This window comes from Bombus flavifrons, chromosome 6 (assembly GCF_040668555.2).
Source record: "Bombus flavifrons isolate JBK064 chromosome 6, iyBomFlav1_principal, whole genome shotgun sequence".
Classification (NCBI taxonomy): Eukaryota; Metazoa; Arthropoda; class Insecta; order Hymenoptera; family Apidae; genus Bombus; species Bombus flavifrons.
Genome location: NC_138447.1, coordinates 1495340 through 1514322, shown reverse-complemented (window position 1 = coordinate 1514322; position 18983 = coordinate 1495340). Strand labels below are relative to the sequence as shown.

The following is an 18983-nucleotide window of genomic DNA, read 5'->3' as shown; positions in this document are numbered from 1 at the left end:
AAAAGGTAGACAGAATTGCGCAAGAAAATGTAAATTTCAACCTCTTCATTGAGATCATTTGTAACGACGAGTGGCAGACGTTAATATGCAGAAGCGACCTGAAAAAACTGGTTCACAAACACCAGGGTGTGGTTCCTGTTGGCCCGATCTACGAGATCCTTTCAAGTACGATTTTTTCAGTATCAGACTTTTATAAGGAACCTCGACGATTTCTCACTTCATACATACGTATACTGTACACAATACAGTTCAAAAGTGTCTTATAAAATATTTTTATTAAAAAGGTACGAATAAAAGAATTTATAATGATTTTATCTGTCTTAATCACTAGCTATGTAAATAAAATATCGTGACGCGATACTTACAAGCGTTAAAGCAATTTCGGCCTTTTTAAAATTCTATTCTATTCTCGTAAAATGTGCCACGTTTCCTAAATTTTACTTTATCTTATATCACTCTTTAGTTTAGTTTAGTCGATAATATAGCAATATAATTTCTCTTGAGAGAAACGTAGAAATTTCGGCTGACAATCTTAAAATTTGCACATTTTTAATTAAAATTCGAATGTTATTGGAAAGTTCGTTTCTCTTCGTATAATGGAAATACAAGAAACGTATTCAGAAACGAAAGAGAAATTGACGGAAACGAATTAAGCATTTCTCTGATAGTGGTATTAAAAAAGCTAGATCCGTGGACTCGAGATGCCGCAATTTTTATATAATTCGAATTCCTCTGGCACACGATCCGAGAGCAAGGCCCCGTAATGTCACAAAATGGATTCTAGAGTCACTGCGTTCTACACGCAACGTGAAATTGACAACTTAAGCAATTCACTTGGGACATTATGTTATTCTACATTCACTCTAGTCGTTTCGAATTTAAACCGTTCCTCGATCGAAAGATGATTTCATTTCCCAGTACTTCACCGTAATAAGTAAGATCTTTTAAAGACAGTTGTTTTAAGAATGATAAATAACAATGAAATTGGACATGGGGAAAAAATGATGATTCGAATTTTGCATTGAGCCGCATTCTATCAAAATCACAACGACCTTTAACACAATTTCAAACCGCAAATCAGAACGGCATCAACTTTCTACGGTGCCGCAGGCAACATAGGTCCCCTTCATCATTTACCTCCACACACGATTTATGAATCGTAAACCCACTAACGCTCCTATTATAGTTTTTTCACTACGTAATAAGTTGATCGAAACCGCTACATATTTGCGATACCACTGTGGGAACCAAGGTGCTTAATACAAAATTTATATACAGCACTGTCAATTAATAAACTAAAATACTTCTCATGTACATGGAATATCTAAGTATTCTATCGATTTTATCTGTTGTTCAAAACTGATTACTTTTATTATTGTAATTTACAGACACAAACTAGTTAGAACTTAATTTAAGAGCTCATGAAAAAGAAATTGAATATGAGTTAAATAAAATATGCAACCAAGAAGTAATACATACGTCTATTATTTGGTCGTTTCTGTTCTTAGCGGAGTCGATCGATACCGCAACAGGTACAATTGAAACATTAAGCAAGATTCACGTTGAAGGACGCGAATTTTCAACGTAAGAAATTTAACAAGACGTGAGCAGTAGATTAATTGACGTGATTTAACAAAGCGTTTCACTCGATTTCTTTCTTCAACATTGAGATTACTACACTGAAGGTATATTACACACAAACAAACATAAATAATTATGTACTTGATACCGCGATTATACTTAACCAGATGATTGATCAAACCGTTGAATAAATTTAAATCCACTTTTTGCATCTTTCAAAGAAGTCTTCTTGACATTTGTTATTATTATTATGTCATCTCACGTTTGTATCATTGCTCGTGTCCAAAATTATATGTACTGTGTAAAATAGCATCTATAGAAATCAAGACAGAAAGCAATATTTGTATTCGTTTGAAATAAAATTTTTTTTTTTTAGTTTCAAAAATGTTTGTATATTACACAAATGTAGGAATCGTCAAAGAGTAGTGATTCGAAAATTAATGTGGAAGAGATAGATTGTCGCGTCATATTATGTGATCACTTTCGACTTAACTATCACTTCCGACGTACAACTTCCGCCTTTCCTCTACATTTACATATCGCAGATCTTGGCCGAAAACCAAGAATTTTCTCAAACTTTATTATCCTTTTCTTTTGTAAATAATATTATCATCGAATTAAGAATTTAAGTTCTATAAACTCTTTCAAATCGGATCTTTTAAATCTTATACATTTTACTAGTTCGTAACTCATGTAAAGTGTTAAGTACGTTACGTTATTTTACAAACCAGGTTTCTTGATGCATGAACATTAAACTGCTTTCAGCGTAAAATTCACGAGTAGTCTTCCAATTCACGATCTTTAACGAAGAGTACAACAAGTTGCGGTTCTAAAGCAGCGAGGTCATTATGAATTATGGAAATCACGGCGTTAGCATGAATTATGCAGAGCTCGCTATTCACACGTTAGACCTAATTTCCAATCACGCTAATTCGGATTACAGATTATCGTGATCCTATGAATTATGAAACTACAATATGCTAATACTACAATTTCTGAGCTCGCGCTATTACTTGATATTACATCCATAATCATTCTACGTTGAAATTGACAACTAATTTACTTCTAAGTGTAAGAATGTACATCATTTCAAGAAAATGAAGAAAACATGCTGATCACTGACGTTCGTTAAATTAGAATTATTTATTCTTTCGTCGTAGATGAATTCACTAAAACTTGATATACATATACATATATATGATTTAAAGCACTCGACGCAGGATGTGTAATTGCATAAGAACTAAAAATCAGTTACACATGAACTAATCGAACCAACTTAATTACGGAGAATTCATGGCGCCATATTGCACGATATAGTATGAAGCAATTTTCCAAGAAATGAAATGATTCAACAAATTTCTTATCTCTCTGTTATCTAAACATTTTACATCTATCAAAGACGAAATTTTGCTATTCGTTTCGTCGAAGAATTTCTCTCTATTGCGCGTAATCCCCGAAAAAATCTACGCGATAGATTTCTGCAAAGCATAAAACAATTTTAATCGTACAAGATACCAAGCCTATCGAGAAACCGGAAACGAATTTGCACGAAGAAGCGGTGTGCAATAACAGAGCGAATCCGTGATGAGAATCACCGATTAGCTTTGTTTCTGTAAAAAAAAAAAATGAAACTGAAATTAAAGGTAAATACCGTGGTCTCGACACGCGTGTGCTCAGCACGAAAACTGCAAAATCGCACACGAGCCTGCATACAATGCGAGAAAAGAGAGTCCGCCGACAATGGTGAAAGAAGAATACGGAAAATTAGACACAGTGCCAGAGGATCGACGTGAATCGCTTTTACATCGGTCAACTGTGGAGAAATCAAACAGAAGTCTGTCGGACCGTATGAAACGCGAAATAATTACGTCGGTTGTTTCTTTATTTCACCTTTATGCGGTGCTCTCGATTGCATGATTTCTGTGAAGTTACAAAGGAACGCGGAAACATGCCGGTGTGTAACTCTTCTGAAATGCAAACATTTCTTTTGGCCAAATCGTCATAACTTAACGAGACATACGACAATTTCAGCAATAATAACTTCCAGAGTTCGCTTCAGGGAAAATAAATAATACTAAATTACAGACTAACTTGTTACGTAATGTTTTATAATGGGCGCTATTTATTGTTAAATAAGTGGGAATTAAGATAATTCGCGAAACAGATATTTGGTGTACGTATTGAAATACATTAAACAAACGATACTGGTATTTATTGCTTCGTTGAATTCGAAAATGATTAGTCTTAAAAATGTGATAAATCAGAGATAAAACGAATGATATAGAATAACATGGAATATCGCAAGATAAATGAAATGGCATAAGGTGAAGAAAAACGTCCTTAATGTTCCTAGTAAAATACATATAATACCTGATACACGCAAAAAGATAATTCCACGGTAAGGGTTTTCTACACTGACCAAGCTACAGATAGAAACAAAAAAAGACTACAACGACTCGTGGAGTGTGTGTAACACTTATTGATAAGCAATTATCCCAGCGGTAGCAACAGAAAAATCATGAGACGTAACATGGATAAAAACATAAAAAATAAATAACGCCGCGGATTTCAGGAAGACAGTCAAAGTAAACGATGCAGAAGAGACGCTTTCTCCGGTGGAAAATCTGATTTAGATTAGGCTTATGTATGCTTGTGCAATACATCATGCTGCACATATCGGCGAGAACTTGTATAAGACACGGCCAATAAACTTGCACCGGTGCAGATGGGTGCACTTGCTCAAATGGAAAGGTTCGACAAACGCATCGCACTATTACCGATAAGTGAACGTCATTTGCGTTAGGACAACTAGGTATACGATATCTAGAAGGATGGAGACGCGAGTCTGTAAATAACTGTAAATAACTTAAGTATTCTGGAAGTAATGGCAATATTTATATTATCGAAAACGAATTTGTATTTGAGATATAACATGAAGAATGATATGTGCCTAGAAAAATTTGGAAAATTCGAATACTGGCTTTCGAAGAATGAAAAATAAGTATAAGAAAAAAACGACTGAGACTACTTTATGAAATTGAATTATACGTTAATATACACCATGGCCAAGCCAACTTTTATTGCAATCGTTCATAATTTCCTCCTGAGTATAATTAGAACGACAATCGCCGGCAAACCACAAAATAACTCGCCTCAACAGTGATGCAACAGAATACACGGAATGTAATAGGTTAGTGTAATGGAACATATCGAACGTAACTACACCTGTAACAGGATTAAAGGCAAGAAATATAAGTAGGCATCTGCTCTTGGTTTCCAGCATTAACCGTCCTCAATGGTGAACAAGCCACGAAAAAATTTTTATTTGAAGGTATTATAACATTTGGATCGACAATTCCGTCATTACTACTTGAAATTGTTGGTGAAAGAATTCCAAAATTCTCAATTGAGAAATCAATATCACTGTCTGAATAAGAAAATTTATAAATGATAGAATATTTATCTTTCCTCGAAACTAAAGGACATGATTAATTAAAAAATCAAAATTTGTCATTTGAATAGAATTTTCTATCCAATGTGAATCATCGCAAGGGAACAATGACACAAGTCCTACCAGTTTATCACCAGTTTATCGAATAATAAAGCATCATAGTTAACTCTAATAGTACATAGATAACTCAATAAAATACTTCTATCTTTAATACCTATAATACCTATAATCTTTGATTAACTGACTAACTAGTTTTTAGTATATCGAAGGCCTTTTTCCTTTTACGCGTTTCTGACTTTTTCACGCATAATTTTTATCATTATGCGTTCCCGCATAGAGTAATTACTTAACGCTACTTGACTATATGTATATGCGCTGATTAAGGTTATTGTAGGTACCGTTATATAACATCAGAATACAACATTATAAAAACCAAAGTTCGTACAATGAAATATTAATATGTAAATATTATAAGTTATAAATAATATGATAATGCTATTATACAAAAAAACCTATTATATGTGTGTGTAATTTAGTAGCTAAAATGTAAAGTGCTAGTAAAAATTTATGAAAGAACAACTATGTCAGGAAAAATACACCAGCTGTTTTTGTGAGTTATCTAAGTAACGCGTGCAACAAGTAAAGTAGATCTATGGGAATCGTGCCTCAGATATCGCATTATGATACTACATTACGATTTAATTCAGTATTGCTATTTTTATTGTAATACAAATTAGAACAAATAGTATGCAATACATTTTTACATATATTGTGTTTTTTAAAATATAAAACACTCGTGTTTCTCTTGATTTCTCCTTAACTCCTTCACCTCAGAGAATTTATTCGGGGTATATCCATCGTATTGTTACAAGAAATAAAATGTCCAAAAACCTATCGAAAAATTTCAATGCCACTATAAAAACTAGCTCCTTTCCAACCCTCTCTGCCTTGAATTTAAAAACTTTATTTTTATTGCCGTTATTAACCCAAAACTTTTTCTGATTAATCTACTTAATTAAATTAATTCAGCAAAGATGAATTTCGTTAAACTCGTTTTCACGATCGAGCGTTATGATCGCAGTTTACTAAAACCTGTCAACAAACTAAAATAATATTCTTCGTCCAATCTGTGGCCAATAAGAAACAACATTGAGTGAATTCAGAAATAGCTGATACGCTCTAATTTTTTTCGCGTCCAGCATTAATCGATCAAGGATCCTGCTATCCTTCCGATGAGACTGATAAGGATACTAGAAATCCAGTGGTAAGAGTAGACGACCTTGTACCGTGCACCTTATTCTACAAGACGATCTATAAATCCACGGATCGATGCTCGAAATGTTAATGTTGTCCATAATTATATGCAACCAGGGAGATGGATAATAACGGGATATTGCAAAGCATCGTCAAGCCTCATAAAAACCGTTCCAGATTAATAAACGTCTCTCTTTGCGCAATATTTCCCTTATGTCTACCGCTCTGTCGTTTCTATATCTAAGGTTTACAAAAATTTCTCTTGTGCAACGACATATCGGTGAGTATACAGTCTTCTCGTTAGGTGGACGAGTGAGATGAGCTCTTAATGCGTTTTAGGTACGAGATATGAAGAAACGATAGTTTTCAATATACGCAATATTTGTCCGCTTGGATGATCTTAAATAACGTTTGCACGTACGGAGGAAGGGAATATTTGTCCGCAATAAAGATTAGAGATCAATTTGTATTCGTACATCGACAGAGAAACAAACGATAACGATCGAGTTCGGACATATTTCACGTTTGACGAATGATGTCGACTATAGTATTCTGTCGCATTCACTACGCTTTATTTACAGATTTATTTTTTCTTCTGTGTTTTTTGCTAGAAATCACCAGACGGAATTTGCAGAATGTTTTAATTCCCTTTGGAAAGACATATGGTAATTTATAATGGATAAACATTATTAACTAAAATTAGAAATTCATAATTTTAGTCATAGATAATTTTTTACATGATAATAAAAAATTCGAATAAGCTGCAGAGCATAGACAACTTTCGTTACAAGTTATTCTACGCGCAATTTTAATTCGGCTTGCCGCGAATCATCATTATAACGCGCGTATTCACAATTGTTCGACTTTCATTATTCAAGGTTTCACGCTCGTGTTCTCCTGATTATTATAACAAAGATCCACTTTTTCTGTATTTCTATTGTATAGTTTAAACATACAAATACAGATATTTCTCCGTCTTCTTTAGTCATTATTATCTCACGATAAGGGCAATCTTGTATAACGAAGACACGCTACATTACATTATTAAAGTAGCCAGCCCCTTCGTCGACGAAACGAAATCCGCTGACCTCATCCTACTGCTTCTTTTTTTTTCGCATTGCGATTCGATTGCGCAAAACTGAGCAAGGAATACGTAGTGCCGTAACACGGGAAGCAACGCCTGTAATAGATGTGTAATTTAGATTAAGGATCGTGGATGATGTGCATTAACTTTCAGTAAGATCGGCCGACCTCTTCTCCTCCGAACTTCATCAACGAACAGCCAACGGAACCATTAATATTTCCAGACGAATTGCGTATTTGTACAAAAGGCATTCAATAACACCAGCGACTGTCCTATTTTTTTTCTTTTTTTTTTTTCTATTCGAGATACGCTTAAATCTCAACATATTTACGAAATGCTAAACGAGTTTCTACCTTGCGCTAATCCTTCGAGAATCAAACCATCGAACTAAACTCAAGACTCGGAACTCATTTAACGTTGCAAAATACATTTTGGGATACGTTGTTGCTTGACGATTAATACTCCATTTGGGATTAATAATAAAGATCCAATAATTTTGCGTTACTCAATATTACACTCTATAATACGAAAGAAAACATCGCGGAACAAACAGATATTTAACTTCTTCATCGATCAACTACAAATGAAACTAATCTTAGTGCTGGACAAAACTTGTAAATTTTTAAGCTATTAATGAAACATTATTTACCTTTAGAGAGACGTAAATGTAACCACCATGAAAGTCAACCACGGATTATTTCTAGTCAATTGCATTCCTGTTCTGAACGTATTGTACGAACGTTTAAATACCATTGATACCAATGAAACTTCCGCAACATGTACAATACAAATTGTCAAAATAAAATTAAACGATGAAAAATTACAACGTTTAAATGCTTATGTGCAATGTAAAGGAGCGTATCGCCGCTGCAATTGCATTTCTTTTTCCAAATGTAAAAATCATTTCTCATTTTAAATCTGCCTCTGAATATCCACTATGAAATTCCTCGGAACTAGGAAAAGTATAAAAACGGTCAATTTTCGAGCCGCGTGTGAACGAAAATAACTACGTATCGAATTAATTAGTCGCATCTAGGGTAATTACACCAGAATAATTAATCGCTCTAAGCCGACTAGTCGACTGTTTTCACGATCCTGGCGTATTTAGCGAGCTCAGGTGACACCGTATCGAAATCTAAAACAGATAATCCTACAACTGCGCGCTCGCTGTAACGTATAAAATTTAATAAATAGTTGATATCTGAGTAGCTTATATAACGGGTGGATAGAACACAATTCTCGGTGATTTGAGGGAATTTTATGAAAACTTATAAACTATTAGAAAAATGGTGGATCCGCTGCGATTTAATAAATGATAGGCGTAGACTGTTTCCAAAATATTCTAATTTTAGTCGATGAGTACATAAGTACATATATCTTTAATTGATCAAATTTCTGCTTATAAATAGCAGAATTGAATAGTTAAACTATAATCAACAATCTGACTCTCAAAGAAGACCGATAGAAATGTAATCCCATAAATAAGTAATATGACCTTCAAAGTGTTGAACTTAATATAGCAGACCGCTAGTTTTAATCGCTTCGTATTAATATTCACATTTTATTCATTAAATGATCCTGACATTAAATTCGAGATCTAAATAAGTGCAAAGCTTGGAACAACTATTTTCTATCACGCTCACAACAATGTCACTGTTCAATGACACGCATAATTGCGTCCGGTTAAACCGTTCTGTCCACCGTCCACCGCTCCAACAGGCCAAGACTGTGCAAATGCCAGCTGCCACAGGATTCGTCATGCGAAAATATCTACAGGGATTGGAAAAGCACAAAATTTACGAACACCCGTTGTATTATTTGCTACGAAAGACCGGCGCACGACTAGGCGTGGTCCACGCGAACCTGCAGTCCTCTTTCCTTCCTTTCTTTTCCTCCGCGTTCATTTCTGTCCGTATCTCTCGGCTATCCGCTATCGAGCCGCTTTTCAACGATACACTTGCGAGCACGTTCGAGGTAAGCACGCAATGTAACCCGCCGGTGTTCGTACAATTTTCGGTTTCACCCGTAGTTAATAAGGTGAACTTCTCTTTTATAAGATATCAGATCTTAACGATTTTTATTTTTGAACTAATTTTTAAAATGCCACGAACTGTCGTGTGTATCGATAGCTATTAACGAGTGTTTGTTGAATATTTAGTTTCAGTAGTTTTTAAGCAAATTAGTAAATAGACTGCGAATGTTTACGCAAATTTATATTTTTATGAATACAACTAAATAATTTAAATTCAAATGGAGATTTGTCTTCTCTTCTAAGTAATGTAAAGGTTGCTATTTTTTATACCTTTTTAATCATCCGTAATTTTCTGAACACTTCTGTCGTATTCTGTGAATCCTAGCATGCGAATTAAACTTGACTGCAATTCAACTCCAATATCGTAATAAAATGAAAACGCATGCCAGTGACGATGATTCCGGTATTTACGCGAGTGAGCTGAAGCGTTTCAGCTATGATTTCGCGAGAGAGGCGAGAATAGGAAAGTAATTACGACAGAGAACGAAAGGACGAGGTATCGCTGTCGAATTCGAACTAGAACGGACCTTGATTGATGGATTCGTTTATGTTGTTAATTTCAAATACTGTTCTAACAACAATACGTGCGTGACAATGCTATGATATTGAAGCAAGAGTGCTATCAAAGTTCGAGGCACTCGATGTATGCGATGATCAGTGTAATTGAGATTCAATGTTTGGCATTATTGATGACCATCAAATCAAGAAAGATCATATGACAGAATTTTGAAATTCTTGTTATTTGATTATCTCGTAAAATTCAATAGTTTGAATAAATGTAACGTAATAGGTATATTTCCCTTTCCCTTTCCTTCTTCGAGTGATTTAACGAACAACTGAAGTGCGTTTGGCGCAACGTTACAACCGATACCCGTTACTTCTACTTACGATTAAAACTTTCCAATCGTGGACACGTGACTAGGGGCCATGCTTATGACTTTGTTGGACGATGAAAGGATTCGCGACGGTCATTTTTGCAGCTGGCGAACACGTTCCGATAACCTTTGCGTTGGGGGAACGTCCGAGATGATCTTCGTCGTGATTGTACAGTGCATAGCATCGGGAAATCAATTCGACGATCGGACAACTTTGATCTCTATCTCTTCCCTATATGGGGTGTATGTTTTGGAATAACAATAATGGGTTTACAGAAGAATCTCATTACGGTTATGTTGTGAATGTTTATTTCAGTTTCAAAGTAAACCGTGATACTTGAGTTACGTATAAATTCTAATCAAGTAACAATAATCACTTCGTAAAGCAGAATACCATTACTTTCTACGTTACCATTATAAGCTTGAAATACGCGCTTCGAATAAAATTTCCATTAGATAGATCTGGCATAACTGTTAGAATAAAACGTAAAGTTTATTAATTTCTCAAATAGTCTTACTACAAAACACTCTAAAGAACCATTTTTAAATTATCTATTCACAGAAAAATATCAAGATCTCTTAACTTGTTTAAGAATAAAAAGATTCGCAACTTAGATTAAATCATTAACTGAAAATAAGATCAAAAGATGCAACTAGATTCACCTTTCGATCGAGAAAACAAAATAAAAAAAAAGAATTCGCGGCTCTATTAACGTTCATTTTATGGAAAGTGAATTCATCGATACCGGACACTTTCTATCGAGAAACCAACAGCACGTTTCTATCTTCTAAATAATGTAATTAGTTTCTTTTCCTATTACAATTTTCTCCTTTCTGCCTCTTTTCAACCGATTTTGTTTAATCATTTTTTATGTTCGAACAGCTTCGAAATAACGCTTAACGTAAGTGGTATACCGTAAATTGCTAACTCCCAATCATGGTTTACCAACTTAGCAACTCGTGTTTCTGCGCATTCACGTGATAGATTTTTTTCGATTGATAACCTCCCTAAATCGCATGACGCGATTAGGTTAACGTTACACGCGTCAAAGACCAACGGGAAACAGTGAAACGATCACGATGAAGATGCGACATAACGACAGGAAGCAAAGGAACGCGTCGCATTCTCCACGATAAAAACGCCTAGGATTTCCTTCTCGAATCACCGCTGTCGTACAGGCCATTCATACAAATAACTTGCTTCCTCAGTTACTAATTATCCGTATGCAGGTTCAATTACGAGACGTATTCAAATAACAAGGATTAATTCGTTCCACTAGCGCGGTAGCCTTCGATGGAAAAGAAAAGAAGAAAAAAGTAAATTATCACCGCCACCATACTAAACGCGGTATCAGCAACACAGTATCCTTGACACAAAATTGAGATAGAGGTACTCTTGGATCGTATTTTGAAGAAAAAAGATTACTGACAAGTATCGCGAGTAAATATAAGGACAACTCTGTAGTTGATTAAAAATTTGTATAATCAATGTATTCGTGGCTTCGGTGAAAGTGTGAAACATAAAAATCTCTGAAATGAATCGATGTTTAAAATTAGAAACAAAATTGTTATAAATAAATATTCAAGCAAAGAACACATTTAAAGAAACTGAAATAAAAAAAACTTATTAATGTATAAAGAGAATATAATCATTAATTTCTTAATCGGAATAGAATGCAGATATAAATCATGTCTCGAATAAAATAAAACTCTCCAGTATAATTTATAATTTCAGTAACAATTACGAAAAGTCAAATCATTCATAAGCGCATTCGATAAAAAAAAATCTATTATAAAATCTTCCATAGCATCCTTTATATCTATTCTAGAATGTAGTATCTATTATATGATCGTTAAATGATATATGTTATCACATAATAAATCATACTCTAAAGATTTCCTACATTTTAAAAGTAACATTAATGAGTATAAAGTTATAATACTAAATCAACCGAAATCGTTTATTATGCGTTAAGATGTAATTAAGTTTTCGCTGCTATCTAAATGTAATCTTTATGCGGAATTGGTTCTTCTATGATAATCATTTACTTACCTGAGTACTATGCTCACGAAGACCATCGGTTGTGACGAAAAGCAGCACCACCAATGCCACCAGCGTACACCACGAAAATCTTCGTACCATTCTGCAAAACAACATACTTGCTTTAGTTACATTTTTTCACTTATTGTTTCTTGATGGATTAACGTGGCGTCTATAAGAATTACCTGCTTATATATTTTTATAGATACTATATGAATCTGCGATCTTCATCCCCTTTCTCGGATCACCCAATACGCAAGATCCCATAATGCAGACGCGTGAAAGTCAAGCACCACCTTCTACATTTAAGTCTACTTTTACTCGTATAATTCTTGGCCTATTAACTGGTGAGTATATTTCTCGGTAACCGTACCATGACGTTAGAGAACACGTAGAAGATCATACTAAAAACTGGGCGATTTTTGTACATCGAATCGAAAAATATTTTTTTCGAAATTTCCCCTGATATTAAATTATATCATCGACGTGTCTTGTCTCGGATCGGATTATTTTTACGTCGTTAAGGATGAATACACAATTATCTCTTTTTCTTCTATATCAAAAAGATCGATCGGAACCTTATTTTTATCTCGCAACGTTGTACCAGAACGCCTTCGCCTCTCTATTCGTTCCATTAAAAATAACAGCACCTGACACGCTGTCATTTAATAATATCACGATCGTTATTCCTTGGTTTTCCGAGAAACGTCAATTCAACTTCTAATTTCCGTTTATGTAATTGTAAACATCGTTAGACGCGTTAGGTCGTTTAATTAAATTCGTTGGTATCGCAAATAATTCCGCTGCCTGGAAAAGTAACATCTCGAAAGGAGGTCAAGGTACATTTCGTGTCAACTGCAAAGGTTTAAAAATGCCCATAGTTCCTCCCCACCCTCTGTACTAAATGGTAACCTGAATCGGTTGCACCGATGCTTCTCATACGTGAGCAATCGATACCAATTTAACTTTCATAGTTATCTTAAAAAAGCGTGCAGAAGCTCGACTGTGAGAACATATTCCTCGCTTTGGAAGGCTTTGGGAGACTGAAGTATACGAATGACAATATTTAAGCATGTGTCTCTAATGGTCTATGAGCATATAGAAATGTTCTCGGAGAAAAGGAAACAAGTTTGACAAAAGGAAAAATTTTCCTCGAGATCTCGATCACTCTAGTAAATTCTAAATACTGCACCATTAGAAACAGTGCAATGTTAAAGAATTTTTAAGTTCATTAACAAATATAACGTAATGTTCTAATGTAAGATACATTATGAACGACAACTCCTTAAAAACTTTTTTACAGCTATCATAACGTCAGATTTCTACGTAGAAGTGCATTTTTCCACATTTTTTTCTTTAAAAAATTGATTCTTAATTAAAGAATTGTAAAATTATAGAATTTAATCAGAAAAGCAAAAGAGGAAAAGCACTTCATCTAAATTAGGAGGATAAAATATCGGTTTCTATATGCGGAGAATTTGACAAACGGCAGATCTAACGAGGTCGTCTCAAGTGCGCGGCCAGTCGTGATGATCGTGAGCTCTTTCGATCCTCTTTCCTCTGTTAGCGCGAAGATCAGTAAGGAGAGGAGGAAGATCAAGATCAGCTATGGATCGACGACCGTACTCGAAATACCGTTAGACTCAGCTGCGTTGCATTACGATTCATTACCATCGTCCATTCAACTTCTCCTTATTTGCTACCGACAAATCTGTCAACGTTTGTTGCTCGATTTCCATAGCTTTTTCTCGTATATTTGGGGAACATGCACTAGTAAAAATTGTCGATAAAATGGAAAAAATTTTAATTGCTTTAGTGAATTGGATTGAAGATCTAAATTTGATTTAACGAATTATTTTTATCGACAATTAAGGAAATTCGTTAATTCCTTTGTAATATTATGTATTACAATCTCTGATTAAAAACGTTCTCGAGAGAACAGTACTCCAGCGTCCGATTCCTTTCCACGATCGTTCGTGCGCACGAATCTGTTACGTGCCAATCGAAAGTAAATTCTCTGCTACGGTATATGCACGTATCAAGTTTCGCTCGCGATTGTAAAGCATATTCCGTAGAGAACTGTTTCTTCAATAGAGAATGAATTTTTCGTAAAAGAATTGATTGTTCCTCTTAAACAAGGATACATGTATGTATATACAAAGGTATGGAACGCCTAGTACCATTTTTGAATAAAATACCAAAACTCGTATAAAGAAAATAATTATAACGCGAACTCAGGCTTAATATAACGAACTATACGCTTTTTTTCAATTGCTCAATTTCGATACATATATAAAAGAATACATACTTTCATTTCACAAAACAAAACAATATAGAAAACTGGCGAGATAAGGAAAGAAATTTCTCCGAAGCACGTTGCTCATGCATCGCTGATCTCGAGGCCAATTTTCAGTATTACTGTTCGATTTAAATTTCTTTGTCGTGCTCGACGAACGGACTACCGCACCGAACCTCGTCGCAGAGAAAAGATCATTTCGGCACGGCCTGCTCAAGTAACTGAGTTTTACGTAAGAAATGCCGGGAACATCTGGAAGTTTGCGCGCGTGAAAGTGGACTACCAAGTTACAGGCAACGGTCAGTTAATTCCGCGACCGTTCGGTTAATATTCTGCAACACCAGCCAGTTCACGTAGAGATTACGGAACAGCCAAGCACACAGATTCGATAACCAACTTTTTCATTAACCGACTATCATTCGAACGGGTTTTCCGATGTATTTCTATTGCAGCTACTCTCAGGAAAATTCCTAACTGACATATCGACGAGATCTTCTTCCCTCAAACACTAAGTTTCGATCGATTCAAATTATTTTAGTTTCGCGTTATCGATATTGAATACCGAGACGAAGCCGAGATATTTTTGCACCACCCGATCATCGATATCACCGATTAAACGCACCGAACGATTACACAACTAGTCTAAGGACGATCGTTCTATGCTCCTTATTATCGTCCATCAACCTCGAGGATCGTCTCTACTACGTAACCAACCATAAGTCAACTAACGAAGCGCAGAACACCAGAAAAAAAATGAAACACAATCTAGGAGGCACATCTTATTTTTCGCTCATTGCAACAACGACCTTGCCAAGTTTCATTTCAATAGACGACTCATGATTTTCCCATGTCAAAACAAAAGAGCTGAATGTTCCAGACGCACTTGAATTCCACTCACCTTGCAACTTCTTAGACAAACCCGATCCAGTGTATCATTTCAGTCCACCTGTCTTGTCGTGGTTCCTCCTACACGTTCAAAAGTGCCCTCGCTTTCAGCGCACACAAATTATCAGAATCAATCACAAGGATCACGTTTTACTCGGTATCAAACGTATAGCAAGAGAACATTCAACTATCGAACTATCGAATCAATCCATTTGTTGATTACGTTTTGCACGTCCGCAAGTTCAAAACGAAAAAGGTTCCTCGAAAATCACTGAGAAGAAATCGAAGTAAGTTTGTAACGAGTGTATTGACCGTACACGTAACTCGATCAGGTCAAATGGAAGCGATCAACGCGCATCTTCGCGAGATATTCGGCTTTGCACCGATGGCAACGCGTGATAGTATGTTTGGGACGTTAGTCGTCGGAATGCTCGGAGACAAATGGAAGTCGATCGAACGACCGCCGTGTCAAAAAACCTGCCTCTAAATGGGGGAGAAAAAAAGTGTTCGCCCGACTATTTTCCCTTTCGCCCGACTCTACGCCACCACCACCACCACCACCACCACTACCATCGCCACACCACCCAGCGCATTTCTGTTCTCTGCGTCCTATACGCTGCCCCTACCTCCAGGTACAGGTACTTCGAAAGCATCCCCTCCCGCGACACGTCGCCTCGTTCCTCTTACTGACTGATAGCTACTTTGATATGCGTGACTTCCTGCGATACGAGAATACGTACTTACTTACTAACACGGATACGCGTGTTCGATTATGGGCCACTTCGATGATTATCGAACCGAACTATAGCAGAAGAAGGATGAAATTAAAAGTTGCTTGGACCAGATACTTTTAAAGATCGAATCCTGAACCGATACAAATTCTCTTTCGTTTGTAGACCAGATGATCTTAAAGATCGAATCTTGAAGCGATATGAATTCCCTTTTGTTTGCTGATGATCGAGAATTCAAAGAAGAGAATCGTATAAAAGCAAAATTATCGTAAATAGCATATAAAATTACTATTTATTAGGATATAAGTTTAAATCAATACATAATAAGAACTAGTTAAAGAATTAGTGAAAGATTAGATACGATATAACTTGTAACCTCAGATGTCAAACGATTTAAATACGAGTCCCTTTAATTACTTCGCATAATGTTATTCCATCAAAAAGTAAAAAGTATAACGAATAGCGAATATATCAATAAAGAATGGCTAATCGAATAAGTTCTTATGTAAACAACTATTTACATGATTATTATGTTACGAAAACTACATATTTGCAATTTAGAAGATGTTTTGATTATCATCTGAAAGAATGATTAAAAAGGTATAACGCTTAGTCCTGGTATTTTACACGAATGTAAATAAACTATAACAATCTTGACAAGTTTAATAACAACTGCTTTTTTATGAAAATTGCATCATGCAGTCATTTAAAAAATAAAATATATAGTTCAAAACATGCTAATTTCATCAATTAAAATTTCACTCATATTAATAGAAAATTTCATTTAAAAAATTCCATAAAAAATCAAAATTTTAGTTGAATTATTCACTTTGTGAATTTATATTATCCAATGAAATCTTTTTCACATAATACCAATATAAATATAAAATGAAACACTTCTAACTTTGTAATCTATTAATACGATTACATTTAAAGAGCATGTACCTACATGAAGCACTCCCTTACATTGTTCATAAAATGGAATACGTTTATTCGACTCAATAGACAAATCATTTTATATAATTAGTGATGTAGAATCGCATTTACAAATGCCTTGATCTACCAACGTTAATAACTAGATTTACATAATTTATATGCTACATTACACGTATTTACATTACGTATACCATAGAACACACAGGAATAAAACACCATTGCAACACGTAGTGTTAATGATGACGCAAACAATTCTAAAGTATCTTGCTCGAACAGTTCCATCCCCTATTATTTTGAAATCTGTTATTGCACAAACTAAACTATCATAAAAAATGTTGCGTTATTTGGAGCACGGTGTTTCGTCACTATTTCTTGATTAATTACCTAAAATCGTCAAATCCAATGATTTCCTAGTCGTCTACAGAAGTGTATCTAATCAATGATTTACAATGATATTCGGCCTTAAATTACCATACTACCGTAAGCAAACGTAAGAAAAGAATTTGCAATAGATTTTTCTGTACCTCAATTAATAAGGAGATACGATCATGGGAATAGATAAAAGAATGGTTGAATAACAAGCTTAAATATTTAAGGAAGGTTTTATCATAATCCGATAAAAACTACAGGCAACGTCAAGTAAGTTAATAAAAGAATACAAAGAAAATAAAAGATGTTCCTTCTCCTGAATTATTATTGCATTACGCGTGCATTGCATCGCTTTCCCTTGACATTCTAATCCAGGAATAAAATCGATCGTTTGCGTTCCAATTCGAAAGTAGATCGCAAAACTGAACAATTACTTTTCCTAATAATCACACGGCTGCGCGCTTCCTGTCTATACTCCGTAATATAAGAAATATCGAGTTTTCGGATTGCAAGCGTAAAGAGTACATATTATTAACGGAAAATGAGGTTACATGGAACCCTTTCATAAAACGTTCCACTTTTCTTTGTATCCGACACATACGCTATATATACGTTAAACTCGATTGTTCGAAATAATAATAACAATGTTTGACTGGTTATTGTTGTACGGTGAATGTTTTTGCGATTTCAATGACATCTCGAGTCGAAGTTCTGCACATAAAAGAGCGATTCGATTTTCGGCAAGGAATTGTATCTACATGGATTGTCATGATTTTTAATCGATCAATTCATTTTATATAAACGTATCTGTATATAAATACATTTTTATCAAGGACAAAATACAAATTAATTTAATAATAAGAAATTCTGAAAAGAAATTTTTTCCGTAGCCTTCTATAAATTACGTTTAGATTATTTTGATACGGACTTTACACAAATATCTTTATGTCTTATTAGTGTCTCCTTTGTTGAAACGTATGTATGTGTCAATAAATATCAACAACAAGAAGTTATTGTTAAGATGTCGTTGATAATAACTATGCATATATATAGATTTTTAAATAATTCTTAGAAAATAGTAGCTGAAGAAAACAACAAATGTGCTAACAATCATTTGATAATATTTAAAGATTTGAATTAGACTTTGATGATGTTTTAGAAACATATCTAAAATTTTGCTATTTGATTTTTAATTAGTATTGTGTGTATCTTACGTAAGTACTACTCGCAATATAATAAACATGAGTAATGGTATATTCATCAATATTGATAAACAAACGAAAGAGATAAACATATTATTAAACCATAATGTCTGTGAAAAAGTAATTTATCTACAACTCCACAAAGAAAAGTAATACAGTAATTTATTACGTCTTTTAAGTAAATCTTCATTTACAAGTAAATATGCATATCAATGGATCACGTATAAGAGAGGACGCTACATATAT

The 18983-nt window shown here is 34.6% G+C and overlaps 1 protein-coding gene across 5 annotated transcripts in view; it reads right to left on the bottom strand.

Moving 5' to 3' along the window:
• LOC138180598 (mucin-2) overlaps positions 1 to 16044 on the bottom strand; it is a 46057-nt gene extending 30013 nt beyond the window's left edge. For 3 of the 5 annotated variants that reach the window (XM_069114614.1, XM_069114617.1, XM_069114616.1), the window contains exons 1-2: positions 15513 to 16038; positions 12331 to 12421 (exon numbers count right to left, since the gene is read on the bottom strand). In XM_069114614.1, coding sequence (XP_068970715.1) covers positions 12331 to 12420 — 90 coding nt within the window. In that variant the 5' untranslated portion in view covers position 12421; positions 15513 to 16038. Of the gene's footprint in view, positions 1 to 12330; positions 12422 to 15512 lie in introns of all 5 variants that reach the window. The other 2 variants (XM_069114619.1, XM_069114618.1) reach the window with 2 other exon arrangements.
• Positions 16045 to 18983: the final 2939 nt, after the last annotated feature.